Source organism: Zingiber officinale, chromosome 9B, assembly GCF_018446385.1.
Source record: "Zingiber officinale cultivar Zhangliang chromosome 9B, Zo_v1.1, whole genome shotgun sequence".
NCBI lineage: Eukaryota > Viridiplantae > Streptophyta > Magnoliopsida > Zingiberales > Zingiberaceae > Zingiber > Zingiber officinale.
Window position 1 is genome coordinate 23112493 of NC_056003.1, and position 18304 is coordinate 23130796.

The window sequence follows — 18304 nt, forward strand, 5'->3', positions numbered from 1 at the left end:
TAAATTAGTGTTGTCTTGAATCAAGATCTTAGAGCATCCACACCAGTTTCCTTATCCAAAATGTATAATTTAGGGTAAAAAAATTACTTTATTAAATTTAGATATCCACTTTTCAAAACATCATATATCAGCTTCCCTATTTCTTCTCTCTCCTCTATAATATTTAGGGAATGATTCCCTAAATTTAGAGAAGTACTGTTCATAAATATATAATTTAGGGAATGGATAGGATAGCTGATGTAAAGATTTTTTAGCTACCTTATCTAAAATTTAAGATAAAATATTTAAATAGGGTATCTGATACAGATGCTCTTAGCACTGTCCCTTAACCCCTTAGCTCCTCACTGCATGTAGATATCAATTGCACTGTCCCTTAACCCCTTAGCTCCTCACTGCATGTAGATATCAATTGCGCTAAATGACACTCATGTACCAACTAATATTGACCTTAGCCATGTTTACTTGACCCTCTCCGCCGGGATTCCGGTACTCTTGCTCGTCGTCACTGCCTATGAGGTGTCGACCTTCATGGGGAAGGTGTGGTTACCGCGGGACTCGAATGCTTCCTGCACAGCTTGCTTCAAGAAGGATCTGAAGGCAAAGCCGGAGCCAGAACTCTCTTCAGCATGTTCCCTGTGCTTACTGCTCTCGCATATCTGCTCCTTGGCGTGGTTGATGAGGCCACCGCTATGGCAGGAGTCGGAGACGATGGTAAGCCATCAGCCTCAAGTTCATTGCCCGCAATCCATACCTCCGAATAAACAAGCATGAATGCAATAAATTTGAATATTTATTTAAATTTTGTTTTTAAAAAATATTTTTATTCTTTAATCCGTTGCATATAGTTTTTGATAAATATACGCTTAATTAATTAAAATGCTTGCATATATAGTGTGGAAAAAGATTCTTGGATAATTAAATCCTCAATAAATGGCTCCTTAATAATTACATTCTTAATATCTAAAAATGAGTTTTATAATTAAATTCTTAATATCTAATAACGTCTCCGCTCACATCTATCTCCCCCCCCCGCCCCCCCCCCCGCCCCCCCCCCCCCTGCGGCCTCCGTCGGCGGCGAGGTCCCGATCATACTCAATTTTCACGGAGGCGGCATCTGTATATTCTCCTCCGCCTCTGCCATCAGTCCACTGCCGTCGTGCCCCGGAGCACCGCGCGCATCCCCGTCCAGTACGATGACTCCCGAACCGCTCTCGAGCGGGTCGCGTCCCAATGCGGCGGTGAGAAATGAGAATTATATATATATATATATATATATATATATATATATATATATATATATATATATATATATATATAAAGAAATTTTGAAATCAGGGAGAATAATTTTGAATTCCGCGAGCAGAACCGTGGCTAGTCAAGCACGCTGACTCCGGCAGAGTCTAACCCGCCGGCGACAGTAACTCAGTCAGGGAGGCAACATTACGCACAATCGGGCGATGCGAACGGAGCCGCCGAGGGCTCCCCGAAAACGTGAAGGTAGTGGGTATGGTGTAGCTGGCCCTTACCTCTGGCCACACAACCGATAGACGCCTCGGAGGCGGCGGCGGACCATGATAATTGAATCTTTCGAAGCGCCGGCCTCGGGGACGGTGTTGCTGGAACCAAAGCAATTCGATTTAGAGTTCCAACATGCTCTGCTTCTCAGCCGAATCGTCGCCTTGTTTAATCTGTGCTTATCCAGATGTTTGAGCACGATAAAAATTGACTTTTTATATATAAATTTAGTAAAGTGTGAGCTTAGGATTTAAACATCGATCGGTCCTTCGCCTTCTATTCCCCTGCGTTTTTGATCGGCGAACTGAGTGAGGGCTTGTTGTGAGATCATCGGCATGGCATACATCCCTCCTCACAAGCGCCACTCCGCCACCGGAAACACCTCCGCTCCCGCCCCGCCGCCGGCCTCCCTATCCCGCCGCTTCGGCCAATCCTTAGTCCTCGACGGGCCCTCCCACCCTCGGGGGAGGAAGCCTCCTTCCCACCAGCGTATCGATAAGATTGACATCGCCTACGCGGCTCAATCCGCCTCCCTCTGGTGCATCGCTGGAGGCTGTCCCCATCCCGATGATTTCCGGCTGGAGCCGTATCCTTGCGACGTCGTGGAGCGGCAGCAAGGCTACAGGCCTCTAATGCTTACTATTGCTGGTGATCCACATTCGGTGGAATCGGAGGACGAACCGCCGCCGTGGGCTACGATTGTCACAAGGATCGAGCGTGATCTGCTTTCTTCCCTCATCAGAGCGAGGAGCGAATTGGCGCCCCGGATCAAGATCTCCTTCGTCGCCAGGATCGGCAGAGTTTCCTTTCTCGGGTATGCAACTTATTATTATTATTATTATTATTATTATTATTATTCGAATTTAGAGAATTGTTCATTTTGCCCCCTTCTTTATTAATTTGTTCAATTTGACCCCAATAGTTTAGAAGTTTCATTTGTTTTATCCAACATCTTGCATTATCAAGGCATGATAAAGGAAAGGAATTCTTTCAAATATACAACCTACATACGAGGAAACTTTTCTTTGTTCGAGCCTGTTTAAAAAGTGATCACACTAGCTGTCTATGTGGGAGGAGGTAAGAACGGTCTATTTGGGAAGAAGTAAGGAAAATATATGTAAAAAGAAGGTAACTTTTAATCTTGTTTGAGAAGGAGGTGAGGGAATGAGATGAAGGGAGGAAAGAGGAACTTTTACCCTCCCTTATCTCTCAAATGACCTATTTCCTTACTTCCTGATTTAGGGTACAAGAAAGTTATCCTCCCTTTCTCTCCCTTCCTTACCTATTAATGAACTTCCTCTCATCCCATCCCAAAGATAGGATTAGACTTTAAATTGTTCCAAAAGGATAAGTTTGAAGAGAGTAGAAAAGTTTAGCAAATAAGATTAAATAATTAAATAGCCAAATATGATAGAGGAGAGATGATTTTTTTTTGCTTTTTAAATTACAGTATATTATATTCTAAATTATGAGTGGAAAGAAAAAATATATAATAAAATGACATATTTTTCTAAATTTTATTAATGTAATTTATTTCCTCCAAAGCATTATTAGATTGATGTTTGTTCATGAAAATTGATTAGTCTTGTTCTGATTTAGACAGGGTAAAATATCTTAACACATTTGAGATCAGTTTTAAGGAAAATATGTCTATAGGCTTGTATTTTTTTGGAGTATGTATAGCCCATTCAACAAACGTGAATCATTGAGTAATGTATTCTTGATTAAAAATTTTGTTAATGATTCAATCATGCATCACTATGTGAAGAATTGGGCAAATGAAGTCCACTGCACTTATAATTCTTTTTTTTTGATGAAGGAGAGAACCTTCAAGTTGTCTTGAATCTGTAAGGAGAGCTGCATATTCTGAATCCGATACTAGAGGGAAAGTACGCATGTTCTTCAACACTAATTTACAAAATGAACACGTTCAAGAATTTGAACAGTCAGAGATGGCAAAGCTTGGTTTTGATTTATATTCCCAGAAGGAATGTTATATCATCAAGGTAAACTATATGCATGCCCCAACTATCCTCTACTACTAATGAAATTCCTTGGAAATAAACATAACTATTGTTTACCATATCTATTAGTTTAACAAGACTCTGGGTGGCTCAGTGATTACATGCAAATGCAAAGTTGCTGAAGGTGGCGGCCTTGAGATATACAAGGTAAAATTTCTTCAATTAATTAATGGTTGATAGTTGATCACTCTTCACCCTGTCCTATTATGATCATCAAAATTTCTTCCATGATTAAATCATTCTCAGAAAATATTTGTTGACCTATATCATAGTAAATTGGGAAGTAACAAGTTGTTTAGAGACTAACTTCTTTTCTTTTTTTTGCCTATTTTGCGTACTGATTTTATGTTATCTATCATTTTCTTTGATGAGATACTAAATATAGACTACTTGTAATGGGCTTTAATTATTTGTTATGATGCATGCATCTTGTACATGTCTCTGTTCTAGGCTTCTAACTTAACAATTAGTAATTAGCTAAATGATTTGATTTTGGCTGATACTTTGTATAAGTATTTGGCATGCTGACAAAGTTAAAATGTCATCTATCTTTGGAATTGGAACTAATATTTACCATTATTCACTCTTCAGATCGAACAAAATAGATTACGTCATTTGGTTGTAGACGTATCATGCGTCTCTAAGGATCATGATCTGAGATTGATGCTGTATAGTATGGAAGTTTCGAAAACTCTGGATGTGAGTCTTTCATTCTCTAAGAGTTCATACCACACTATCTTTTAGATACTCTCCAGGTGATATGTGTGATACTTTTTCAGGATGCAGGAATAGATGTCATAAAGAGGTTAATTTCCGATGCAATTATAGACCCAAATGCGAAAGGTGGACTACGATGGTCGCTCGGGAAGGACTCTGTCGATGGCACTTGCAGCATCACTAAGGTTTGGCATGTTAAGTGCAAGAATTTTAAGAGCCAGAACATGAGGATTAATTTTAGATATGCTGATCGGTTTCGTCACAAAATATCTCTCGGAGAAGTTGCTAATGAAGTGGTTTTCAAGTTCCCGGGAGTATCTAAACAGTTGTCTGTGAGTCATAATTCTTTTACAAATCTCTCATCTTCCACCTTACTAAATACTTTTAAGTGCAAGTAACTCATTTTCTATATGTACTGTTTCATTTCTTTAGCCTTTATTTGTATTACATTTTGTATAAGAGATTTATTGTAGCTTTTCCTTTTCACTTTCAAGAATTCCTTTTGTAAATCTAATATTTTGTTCCGCAGGGTGACAACTTTGAGCCTAGCTCTGTGTCGGCCGCCGTCCAGGATGCTGTGAAACTTATTTGGAACCACTTTTTGGGCAAGAACGTTGGGGTTGAGGGAGAAAAGTGCAAGGAAAAGTGAGAGCTTTTGCACGAGGTGTGGGCAAAACTTCTATCTCTCAATGTTTATAAAAGGAGACAAATTATGAGGTCTGTTTCTTGTCGACCATCGAATAATTAAAGAGTGGGAGGAATTTTTTCTGATTGCAAATCTGGCCGAGCGACTGTTTAAGATATATTGTTGGGTAATTTATTTAGTCCGTTAACAAGAAGTGTTAGGACATTAACACAAAGTGTGATTGAGTGTGCGACAACGATAGAAATTGACTATTGTAAATATAGATTTAGTAAAGTGTGAGCTTAGGGTTTAAACATCGATCGCTCCTTGGCTTTCTATTCCACTGCGTTTTGGATCGGCGAACTGAGTGAGGGCTTGTTGTGAGATCATCGGCATGGCATACATCCCTCCTCACAAGCGCCACTCCTCCACCGGAAACACCTCCGCTCCCGCCCCACCGCCGGCCTCCCTCTCCCGCCGCTTCGACCAATCCCTCGCCCTCGACGGGCCTTCCCGCCCTCGGGGGAGGAGGCCTCCCTCCCACCAGAGTTCCGCGATGATCGACATCGCCTACGCGGCTCAATCCACCTCCCTTTGGTGCATCGCCGGCGGTTGTCCCCATCCTGATAATTTCCGGCTGGAGCCGTATCCTTGCGAAGCCGTGGAGCGGCGGGAAGGCTACAGGCCTCTGGTGCTTACTATTGCTGGCGATCCACCTTCGGTGGAATCGGAGGAGGAGCCGCCGCCGTGGGCGGCGATTGTCACAGGGATCGAGCGTGATCTGCTTTCTTCCCTCGTCAGCGCGAGGAGCGAACTGGCGCCCCGGATCAAGATCTCGTTCGTCGCCAGGATCGGCAAAGTTTTCTTTCGCGGGTACGCAACTTATTATTATTATTATTATTTTCTTTGATTTTGTTCGACTTTTTGGTATAAAATTTAGAAAATAGTTCATTTTGCCCCTTACCTTATGTAATGTTTCAGTTTGATCCCAATTGTTTAGAGGTTTCATTCGTTTTATCCAACATCATGCATTATCAAGACATGATAAGGGACAGGAACTCTTTCAAATATACCTACCTACATATGAGGAATGAAGTCTTCTTCTTTCGAGCTTTTTTAAGAAGTGATCGCTATGAGACTTTAAAGCAATTAAATAGGCAAATACGACAGAGTAGGGATTTTTTTTTTTTTTTGCTTTTCAATTTTCAAATTACAGTATATTATATTCTAAATTATGAGTGGAAAAATGAAAATATAGATAATAAATTGACATTTTTTTTTCTTTAGATGTTTATTGATATAATTTATTTCCTCCAAAGCATTATTAAATTAATGTTTGCAAAACAAAATTGATTAGTCTTGTGCTGATTAAGTCAGGGTTAAAAACCTTAACTCATATGAGATCAGTTTCATGGAGAATGTGTCTATTAGTCTTGTATTTTTGGGGGGGTATGTACAGCCAATTCAACAAACATCAATCGTACTATTGATAATAATTGAGTGATGTATTCTTATTTATAAATCTTGTTAATGGTTCAATCATGCATCACTATGTGAACATTTGGGCTTTTTGATGAAGCAGAGAACCTTCAAGTTGTCTTGAATCTGTGAGGAGAGTTGCATATTCTGAATCGGATATTAGAGGGAAAGTAAGCAAGTCCTTCAGCACTAGTTTACCAAATGAACACATTCAAGAATTTGAACAGTTGGAGATGGCAAAGCTTGGTTTTGATTTTGATTCCCAGAGCGAACGTTATAACATCAAGGTAAACTACATGCATGCCCCCAACTATTATGTACTACTAATGAAATTCCTCCGAAATAAACATAACTTTTATTTACCATATCTAGTTGTTTAACAAGACTCAAGCTGGCTCAGTAATTACATGCAAATGCAAAGTTGCTGAAGGTGGTGGCCTTGAGATATATAAGGTAAAATTTCTTCAATTAGTTAATTGTAGATCGTTGATCACTCTTCATCTTGTCCTATTATGATCATCAAAAAAATTTCAAATGGCATGATTTAATCATTCTCTGAAAAAATTTGGTGACATGTATCATAGATTCATAGTAAGGTGGCAAGTAGCAAGTCGTTTAGCGACTAACAACTTTTTCACCTATTTTACATATTGATTTTATTCAATCATTTTCTTCGATGAGATACTAAATATAGACTACTTCTAATCAACTTTAATTTTCTTTTTTTGTTATGATGCATCTACTACATCTCTCTGTTCTAGGCTTCTAGCTTAACAATTAGTCATTAGCTAAATGATTTGATTTTGGCTGGTACTTTGTAAGTAATTGACATGCTGAAAAAGTTTAAATGTCATCTATCTTTGGAATTGGAACTAATATTTACCGTCATTCATTCTTCAGATCGAACAAAACAAATTACGTCATCTGGTTGTAGACATATCATGCGTCTCTAAGGATCTTGATCTGAGATTGATGTTGTATAGTACGGAAGTTTCGAAAACTCTGGATGTGAGTTTTTCATTCTCTTGGAGTTCATACCACACTATCCTTTATATACTCCAGCTGATATGTGTGATCCTTTTTCAGGATGTAGGAAAAGATGGCATAAAGAGGTTGGTTTCCAATGCGGTTATAGACCCAAATGTGAAAGGTGGACTACGATGGTCGCTTGGGAAGGACTCTATTGATGGCACTTTCAGCATCATTGATGTTTGCCATCTTAAGTTCAAGAATTTTAAGAACCAGAACATGCGGATTAATTTTAGATATGCTGATCGGATTCATCTCAAAACATCATTTGGAGATGTTTCTAATGAATTGTTTTTCAAGTTTCTGGGAGTGTCTCGACAATTGAGGGTGAGTCCTAATTCTTTTACTAATCTCTTATCTTGCACTTTGCTAAATACTTTTAAGCGCAAGCAACCAATTTATATATGTTCTGCTTCCTTTTGCTATTCTTTATTTGTATTACATTTTGTATAAGAGATTTGTTTGTGGCTTTTTCTTTTCAAATTCAGCGATATAAATTGGTCTATTTGAATGGATTTAGTCATCAATCTAAAAGAGTTGGAAATCAATTTAACATATATTATTTTCTTTAGGTTTGGCTATCTGTTTACTGAATAGCTTCTTCACTTTTTTAAGAATTCCTTTTCTAATTCTGGGTTTTTGTTCTGCAGGATGAGAACTTCGAGCCTAGCTCTGTGTTGACCACCGTCCAGGATGCTGTGAAACTTATTTGGAACCACTTTTTGGGCAAGAACGGTGGTGTCGAGGGAGAAAAGTGCAAGGAAAAGTGAGTTTTTGTACAAGGTGTGGGCAAAACTTTTATCTCTATGTTTATTGTAATTTCGTGCTTCCATGACTGGTTTCTCTCTGAGCGGATGTAAATTGTTCTTGTGTTTCTTTGGGTGATCACTATCTTTTTGAACCTCTGCAACTCATTGATCTCTGAATTGAGCCTTCTTTTCTCCGACTGAGGTTTTTATTGAACAATATGGGCAAGGATGCCTTGTTCACCCTTTTCCTTAAATATCAACTCCAACTTAAATAAAGGATAAAATTTATCCAATAAAAGATAAGAGTTATAGATAAGATTTACTATTTAATTATTTATTTTTCTAATAGATAAAGATGACGACTTGGTAAAAGATAAAATTAAATGGGTGGTCAAGAGTGTTTTTCTTATTTCATGGATAAGAATTAGAATTTCAATGGCTAGGATTTAATTTAATTGAACGGTTCAGATTGTATGAAGAGTACTATAAATATTCTACCTTGTATTTAGTTTCATTCATTAATCAAGTATCAATTTGTGAGTCAAAGTTTTTTTGTTTTTTTTCTTTGTCTTAGAATTGTGAGTGATCCACAAAAAAGGTGTTGTAGTGTTGTTATTGTTAGTGTAAGACAAGTAATTTATTAACTTGTTTGTTGGTCCAATTTTCAACAATTGGTATCAGAGCCAAGTTAATCAGGGATTATTCTTGGTGGAGCTATCTTAGATTGTGAGGAGTTTTATGCTTTACAAGTTTTTTTTAATCAAACTTGTTTGGTATAATCAAAGCTTTTCGACGTGATGGGGGACCTTCAAGTAGTAGGAGATATCAAGAAGCTCAACAACAAAAACTACAACACGTGGGCAACATGCATGGAGTCTTACCTACAAGGTCAAGATCTTTGGGAGGTTGTTGGTGGTAGTGAAACTACGCAGCCGGCAGAAGACGTCAATGGCATTTTGCGAAAATGGAAGATTAAGGCAGGTAAAGCAATGTTTGCCTTAAAGATCACAATTGAAGAAGAAATGTTGGAGCACATCCGAGATGCCAAAACACCAAAGGAAGTGTGGGATATCTTTGCTACACTTTTTTCAAAGAAGAATGATACAAGATTGCAACTTCTGGAGAACGAACTATTGTCAATAGCGCAATGTGACAAGACGATTGCCCAATACTTCCACAAGGTGAAGTTGATATGTCGCGAAATTTCAGAGCTAGATCCATCAGCTCCTATTGGGGAAGCAAGGATAAAAAGAATAATTATTCATGGTTTGAGGCCAGAATATCGAGGATTTATTGCTGCTATACAAGGATGGCCAACACAGCCATCGCTTCTTGAATTTGAAAATTTACTTGCAGGTCAAGAAGCTATGGCTAAGCAAATTGGAGGACTCTCACTAAAAGATGAAGAAGAAGCGCTCTAAACCAACAAAAATAAAGGCAACTTCAAACGGCACACTGGTGGATCTAAAAAGGATGGTGACAAAGGAAAAAAGCTATCATGGGAATAGAGGCTCTCGTCCAGGGGGAGCCTCGAAGAATTATGGTGATCGTAAAAAATTTTCTGGCGAGTGCTACAATTGTGGGAAGGTGGGCCACATGGCAAAAGATTGTTGGTCCAAGAAAAGGTTCGTTCAAAGCAACACGGCTACTTCCAATTCTAAAGAGAATAGCGAAGATGATTGGGATGCTGAAGCTTTGATGGCCTACGAAGATGACAATCCGCGGTCCTCAGCGACGTCGAGGGCGACGATGATCCCCTCCCTATTGTCCTCCCTTCTTCCTCCGCCAGTTCTTCCTCGGCCTCGGAGCAGCGCATCCGCGACATCCTCGCCGAGCTCGAGAAGGAACGCAGCGCCAGGAAGGCCGCCGAGGGCACCTTCAGCCGCCTCAAGTCCATGGCTCATGACGCAATCCGTCAGCGCGATGATGCGCTCCGCGAAAGGGACGAGGCCGTCAGGAGGCGCGACGAGGCCCTCCGCGAAAGGGACGAGGCATCGCGATCCGCCGAACGCACCGCAGCGGAGCTCGCCGATGCGATCCGACTCAGAGACAAGTCCATGAAGCACAAGGACTCGCTATGGTCCGAGATGGAGACTGCCGCGCAGATGCTCCTTTCCGGCATCGGCAAGATCTCCAGCAAGGTCAGTGGGTACAAGAACTTCTCCGCCTCCGGTGGTCTACCGACTTCCCAGAAGTACACCGGTCTTCCCTCCGTGACCTATGGCGTTATCAAGCGAGCGCATGAGATCTCCGAGGAGCGTATGAAGCAAATTGACGCCGCCTCGAAGGCTAGGGATCAAGCCAGGGAACAGGTTGAGCAACGGAATTACGAAATCGCAATTGAAATTTTGCAGCTTGAGGCTGCAATTGTGACTCTCAAAGAAGAAGTCTCCAAGAAGAGCTCGGAGCTGCAAAACCTGGAGCATGTAGCCGCTGAGAGGGGGACATGGATCTCAGAGATCGAGAGTGAGATGTCCAGACTGACACAGCTAGTTAGTGTAATAAGTCGGTACATGCAAAATCCAATGAAGCCTCATTTGGAAGCAGTTCGACGAATACTAAGATATGTGAAGAGCACAATTGATTATGGTCTTGTGTATAAAAGAATTGGAGACTGTAAGTTAGTTGGTTACTGTGATGCTGACTATGCAGGAGATCATGACACCAGAAGGTCAACAACTGGTTACTTATTTAAGCTTGGTTCTTGAGCAATTTCTTGGTGCAGCAAGAGACAACCAACTGTATCATTATCAAGCACTGAAGCTGAGTATCGAGCAGCAGCAATGGCAGCTCAAGAAAGCACTGTTGGTGCAACCTTAGGTCAAGGTTGACCTGGTTGACCCGACTCGAGTTGACATGACTCAAGTTGTATTTTGATGTTTGACGAGAACATGATGGGAGATTGTTGGTGCAACCTTAGGTCAAGGTTGACCTGGTTGACCAGACTCGAGTTGTATTTTGATGTTTGACGAGAACAAGCTTGGGAGATTGTGGGTGCAACCCGTGGTCAAGGTTGACCTGGTTGACCCGAGGTGAGTTGACCTGACTCGGAAAAGTCCAAGCAGGGAGCTTGGCACGGGAAAAGTCCAAGCAGGGAGCTTGTCACGGGAAAAGTCCAAGTATGGAGACTTGGCACGGAGAAATCCAAGTATGGAAGCTTGGCACATGGGAAGTCGGAGAGGGCTCGGTAGCTCGTTCTCCGGACTGTGGTCAGAGAGGGCTCGGTAGCTCGTTCTCTGGACCGGATGTGGAAAGTCCTGGTGAGTGAAGCCAGGCAGACGGATAAACCCTAGTGAGTGAAGCTAGGTGAAAGTCCTGGTGAGTGAAGCCAGGCAGTGGGAAAGTCCTGGTGAGTGAAGCCAGGCAGTTGGAAAGTCCTGGTGAGTGAAGCCAAGCAGTTGGAAAGTCCTGGTGAGTGAAGCCGGGCAGATTGGAAATCCTGGTGAGTGAAGCCAGGTGAAAACCCTAGTGAGTGAAGCTAGGTGAAAGTCCTGATGAGTAAAGCCGGGCAAGGGAAAATCCAGATGAATCAAGGGTGATCGGACATCTGGTGTTGAGAAGGTCAAGTAGGTCAAGGGAGTGACCGGATACTTGACACGAAGAGAAAAGTCCAAGTTGGTCAAAGGGATTGACCGGACACTTGGTGGGGAGTCTTAGTAGGTCAAGGGAGTGACCGGATGCTAAGCATGATGTACCAACAGGTCAAGATTGACCGGATGTTGGTTTGGAAGGGTTGGGACTTGGTTTGGGCAAAAACCAAGCTCTGGATCGATCAGTGGATCGATCCAGTGATACACTGGGTATCTGGATCGATCTGGTGACCGATCAGTAACCAAACAGTAGCCTACTGAGTGTTATCTGATCGGTCTGCAGACCGATCAGGAAACAACAATCAGAGGCAAGAAGTTCGGGAGAAAAAGGCAGGGACATGCCTGCTGATCGGTCCCTGGACCGATCAGAGGAAGCTCTGATCGGTCCCCATGACCGATCAGCAGCACTCTGGACTGATCAGGGTGGAGCCTGATCGGTCCAGGCCTAGCCGTTGTGACTCAACGGCTAGGCTATTTTGGGCTTCTGTGTTCTGGTCTTTTTGCCTTGCAGGTTCGCAGGTTGGCTCAGGATATCAAAGGTTATAAAAGGAGATCGAGGGGTTCCTCGCTACTTCTTTTTTTTCGCTCTTCTTCTTCTTGCTGCTCGAGCTGCTGTTCTTCTGAAAGCTGTGCTTGAGCTTTGCTGAGCTCCGAAGCTTCGAGGGAGCTTCTTTGACTGAGTTGCTTGTTGGCATTCGTCCGTGAAGTTGGTGCTTCATCCGGGACTTCAGTCGACGAGAAGGCAAGCGAGTATTTGTACATTCATTGTATATTTTGTTCTTGCTCTTCTTTGTATTTCCTTCTTGCTATTGTAAGTTCTTGTGGCGAGGTTTCTCCACCCACAAGGAGTATTTATTAGCCGGTTCTCCGGGGACTCATCCACCGACGGATTGATAGGGCTCGTCCACCTTACGGACACGCCGAGGAGTAGGAGTATCATCTCCGAACCTTGTTACATCTTCGTGTTGAGGTTTGCTTCTCCTTTTTCGTTTCTATTCGTTTTATTTCCACTGCGCTAACCCTAATTGTAGAAAGAAACGAAGAATTTGGGGCGGCTATTCACACCCCCCTCTCTAGCCGCGATCATCTGTCCTAACAAGCACATGGTTGATTCAACTATTAAATAACCTACATCAACCAGTTGATTATGCAGTTCCAATATATTGTGACAATCAATCGGCAATTCGTTTGGCGGAAAATCCGATCTTTCATGCAAGAACTAAACATGTTGAAGTGCACTATCATTTTATCAGAGAAAAAGTTCTCCAAGAAGAAATTGAGATGAGACAAATCTATACAGATGATCAAGTTGCAGATTTGTTCACAAAAGGCTTGAGCGCCAGCAAATTCAAAAGGTTTCGTGATCAACTCGGCATAGTACAAAGGGTTGGTGTTGAGGGGGAGTGTTAAATATCAACTCCAACCCAAATAAAGGATAAAACTTATCCAATAAAAGATAAGAGTTATAGATAAGATTTGCTATTTAATTATTTATTTTTCTAATAGATAAAGATGACGACTTGGTAAAAGATAAAATTAAATGTGTGGTCAAGAGTGTTTTTCTCATTTCATGTATAAGAATTAGAATTTCAATGGCTAGGATTTAATTTAATTGAATGGTCCAGATTGTATGAAGAGTACTATAAATACTCTACCTTGTATTTAGTTTCATTCATCAATCAAGTATCAATTTGTGAGTCAAAGTTTTTTTGTTTTCCTCTTTGTCTTAGAATTGTGAGTGATCCACAAAAAAGGTGTTGTAGTGTTGTTATTGTTAGTGTAAGACAAGTAATTTATTTACTTGTTTGTTGGTCCAATTTCAACATCCCATTCCTTCTGTATTCCGTTGGAATAACTTAACAGGTGGAAAGATGCATCCAGCCTTATTAGACGATCGGATGAGGAATTAGGCAAAGCTATTAGCAGGTGCAAATGTGCAGGTGGTACAAGGGACTGACAAAGATGACTTCCAGCACCGTGCGTTGAATGTTAATGAACTTTCCTTCAATAAAATTCGTTGATGAATGGTCAATCAAGCCCAAAAATTCGAGAAGACAAACATCATGAATTGATTCCCTAAATTATTTAGTCCATTAAAAAGAAGGGTTAGCCCAATAACTTCCTAGGAGATGTCACCGTATGTTTATTTTAGGGAAAAACTTTTCTATCAAATAGCATTTTACTTCCTATCACGAATTAATATAGCCCAAATCATATCATCAATATCAAAAAGAATTTGACATCGATGTCGATCTATCCTAATCTTGTATTCAGTGTTACTTTCTTTAATAGTTTGCTTAACCTGTTCATGAATAACTCACAGATGATCGGCCATCTCCTCAGCCTTGGGTTTAGCTTGTCCTGGACGTGAAATAGGGACTAAATCTAGTACCCTGGATGAGTTTAGTCCATAAACAACTTCAAAAGGACTCAAACCAGTGCTCTTGTTTTTTGATCTATTGTACGAGAATTTTACTTGAGGTAAAATCAAATCCCATTGCTTCGATTTGGTTCCTATGGGACATCTTAAAAGATTTTCTAAGCTTCAATTCACTACCTCGGTTTGACCATCCGTCTGAGGGTGATTGGCGTTGTTGAAGTTTAGTTTTGTCCCTAGCTTTCCCCATAAAGTCTTTCAAAATTGTCTAACAAATTTAGTATCACAATCTGAAGTAATAGTTTACGGAATACCGTGTAAACCATAGTCTCTTTGAAAAAGAAGGTGGCAATCCGAACATCATCCATGGTTTTTTTGCACGTTACAAAGTGAGCCATCTTGGAGAATTGGTCCACCATAACTTAAATAGAATCTATAGTCTGTTGGGTGCGAGGTAAACCCAATACGAAATCCATGCTAACCTCGCACCAAGGGGCTTCGAGAATTGGTAAGGGAGTATACAAACCAGCATTAGTGAGATTCCCTTAGATTGCTGACAGACAAAGCAACGGTCTACGAAATGAGCTACGTCACTGGTTAGCTTGGGCCAATAGAAGTCGGAAGAGATGAGGGCTAATGTCTTATCTCGGCCAAAGCATCCTTCGTTACACAATTCACTGATAATGTGTTGCCTTAGAATGCATAATCGTAGTCCAGGAAATAGATAACCATTGTACAAAATAAAATTATTGCTAAAATCATTATTTACCTCCTGAAATATCTTGTCAAAAGAGGGATCATCAATATACATATCTAAGAAAGATCTAAAGTCAGCAACCCTAATGCTCATGGTAGTAAGCAGGGAAGAACGATGGCTAAGAGCATCTGCAATACGATTGAGACTCCCGGATTAATGCTTCAGCGTGAAGGTGAACTCCTACAAGTAGTTTACCCACTTGGCGTGTCGACTACTCAGCTTGTGTGGGTCATTGATATACTTCAAAGTCTCATGATCAGTGGACAAGATAAATTTCTTCTGCACAAGATAATGACGTCAATGTTTCAAGGATTGCACAATAACGTAGAATTTCAAATCATAGGTAGAGTAATTTTTCTTAGCACCAGATAGTTTCTCGTTGAAGAAAGTAATAGGGCATCCTGATTGATTTAGAACACCACCAATGCCAATGCTAGATGCGTCATAATTTACTTCGAATAGTTTGTCGAAATTTGGAAGTACTAGAAAGGGTGCTTCTGCCATCTTTTGCTTCACCAGTTGAAAACTAGTCATAGACTCTTCAGTTCACTTAAACTCGCGCCCCTTGAGACACTCAATGATAGGAGCAATTAAAGAGCTGAAATTCTGAATGAATCTGTGGTAAAAGGAGACTAATCCGTGAAAACTTCAGACGTCATGAATGGTTTTTTGCTGCGACCACTCTAAGATTGTGTTTATCTTTGATGGATCTACACTAACACCATCGGTAGATACTATAAATCCAAGAAACGAAATTGAGGTCATGCAGAAAGAACACTTCTTGTTGTTGATGAACAAGTGTTTCGCCTTTAGCTTCTCAAAAATAGTGCGGAGGTGATCAAGGTGCAAAGCTCGTGTCGGGCTATAAATGAAAATGTTGCCAAAGTATATGATCCTGTCCGAGTGCTGAGTCGATGAACGCTGGGGACGTGGCGCTCCCGGTGATGACGTATAGACCTTCGACTGTTGTGAACCTCCAGCGAGAACCTACAAGCACAAAACCGAGCCGGGAAGGGGTTCCTGACAACGGCCCTCCGACACTCAAGTCAACTCCGGCGGGAAGAGATCGAGGCAAAATGACGAGAATGAAAACTATAGCTACAGTGATGTAGAATGCATACCTCCGTCGAAGCCTGGGGGTCCTTATATAGGGCTCCCGGGGGGATGCGTGCACGATCCCAAAACGTGCACGCTCCTCAAAACATACATGGAATGGTCGTGTCAGAAAAGCGTACCTGGCGTCATGCCGCAATCGTCCGGGCATATCTCTGACGTGACAGTGGAAATTTTCACCATACGATTCTCTGTCCGGTCCAGCCGCCAACCATGCTATCTGTCGGCGACACACGCCTCAAGAAGGATATCCTTAGCTGCTCCCTTTGTCCCCTTCTGCGCCTTGTCCGTTTCGGGCCGAGCGGAAGAGCCGCTCGGCCCCATAGGACTCGGACCTGAATGCATGCCGGACCGAGCGAGAATGCTTCCTTGGTTGAGCTGTAGTTCAGCCGAGCGGACATGCCGCTCGGCTCAGCAATTCCTCTGTACTTGGCAATTTGTGAGCGTCAAAAGCCCGACTCGTGGTCGACCTATCTTCGTACCAGCCTTGGCACGATCCTGGCCGAGCAGCCATGAGACTTCTCTTGGTCGGGCGGTCATGAGACCTCTCCGATCGGCCAAACCCGTAGGTTGACCCCTCTGACCTTGACCTTCACGTGTCGTTGACCCTTGTCCATGCGGGTCCTCCTATGCTTATCGCCAGATCAGTATACAACCACGAAGTTTCCTATGAAAGATCGCAAGACTTGATGCATGAATGTCATAAACGTGTTGGGTGCATTGGATAGTCCAAAAGGCATGATCATCCACTAGTACAACCCATGTTGTGTCTTGAAGGCAATCTTTCATTCATCTCCGGGCTTAATTCGAATCTAGTGGTATCCACTCCTAAGATTGATCTTGGAGAAGATCTTTGAACTGGAAAGTTGATCCAACATGTCATCTAAGCGAGAAATTGGAAATCTATATTTCACTATGATTTTGTTGATGGCTCTGCTATCAATACACATGCGCCACGAACCATTTTCCTTTGGCACGAGTAGGGCAAGGACTACACAAGGGCTCATACTCTCACGAATATAGCCTCATCTCAATAGCTCCATAACTTGTTGTAGTTCTTCGACATCCTTAGGGCTAAGATGGTATGTCGGCCAGTTAGGTAAGCTTGACCCCGAAACGAGGTCAATCTGGTATTGAATGTCTCTCATAGGGAGAAGTTTCGGAGGAAGGTCTTCAGCCATTAAATCAGCAAAGTCGGATAGGAGTTGTTGCACCTCAGCTGGTAAATCCAAGTCTAAGTCTATTTCATCGCTTTTACAAGGAAGCAAAGCATAGGTCATGTCTTCGTGCTTCATCTTATTCAAAAATCTGGACATAGAAAGTAGTATAGAGTTATTGGTTATCAAATTTGAAGGGGTTCCTTCTCGTCGAGGAGCCAATACGATATTCCTCCCTTTGATGCTGACGGTGTAGATGTTCTTCTGTCCATCGTGGATGACGCTACGATCATATTGCCAAGGTTGTCCCAACAATACATAACATGCATCTATTGACACATCATCACACCATGCTCGATTGTAATACTTGCTGCCAATAGAAAAGTTAAAAGATACCTTCTATTTACGGTTACCTCACTCCCTTTGCTCAGCCATGATAACTTGTAGGGTTTTAGATGATGATCTGTCTTCAACTGCAGCTTTTGCACAGCTTATTCAGATACAATATTTTCACAGCTTCCACTATCAATAATCATCTTGTAAACTTTGTTTATAACTGTGCAAGTTATGTGAAAGATGCTAGTTCTCAGCCAATCCTCTTCTGATTCTTCCTTGAGGACTAGTAGGCTCTTGTGTACGACGAGAGTCTCATGACCATCTCTATAAAAAATCTCATCATCGATATCATCGTCGTAAATCGGCTCATCAATTTGTTCGAATTCATCCTCCATGTCTTCCTCAACCAGCAGAGTTTTGTTTTTTTTTTATTTTAAGGATCTTTTACAATCTGATGCTCGATGCCCCTATTCATCACATCGAAAACACTTGATAGAGGTCTTAGAATTACCTTGTGGTGGCTGTTGGGAATGGCACAACTCCTAAGGGCGAACAACTCGATTGTTTTGATCGCTTTTATTTGTTGGTCTACGGTTTAACTATTTTTTCAACTGTCAAAGCTCGTTGATAAGCCTTTGAAATAGTCCAGAGTGAGTGGAAGCTCAAGGAATCTTATAAGGGTTGTCGTAATCCCCCTAAATATCGCGCTGTCATTTGCTTCTCGATTTCAGATAGATCGTTCCTAGCAATAAGCTGATAGAATTCCTCCGTATATTCGTCGACGATTCTAGCCCCTTGCCTCAATGTATAGAGTCGTTGAAACAACGTTTGTGCAT

At 41.6% G+C, this 18304-nt stretch overlaps 2 protein-coding genes across 2 annotated transcripts; both read left to right on the forward strand.

Moving 5' to 3' along the window:
- The first annotated feature begins 1850 nt into the window (after positions 1-1850).
- LOC122022881 lies at positions 1851-4905 on the forward strand. Its single transcript, XM_042580992.1, has 6 exons — positions 1851-2329; positions 3335-3521; positions 3609-3686; positions 4131-4238; positions 4319-4441; positions 4786-4905. Exons 1-6 carry the CDS (start codon positions 1851-1853, stop codon positions 4903-4905), a joined length of 1095 nt encoding a protein of 364 aa, XP_042436926.1.
- Positions 4906-5067: 162 nt separating this feature from the next.
- Positions 5068-8299, forward strand: LOC122025331. Its single transcript, XM_042584120.1, has 6 exons — positions 5068-5754; positions 6464-6647; positions 6733-6813; positions 7261-7368; positions 7447-7716; positions 8040-8299. Exons 1-6 carry the CDS (start codon positions 5276-5278, stop codon positions 8157-8159), a joined length of 1242 nt encoding a protein of 413 aa, XP_042440054.1. The 5' UTR covers positions 5068-5275; the 3' UTR covers positions 8160-8299.
- Positions 8300-18304: the final 10005 nt, after the last annotated feature.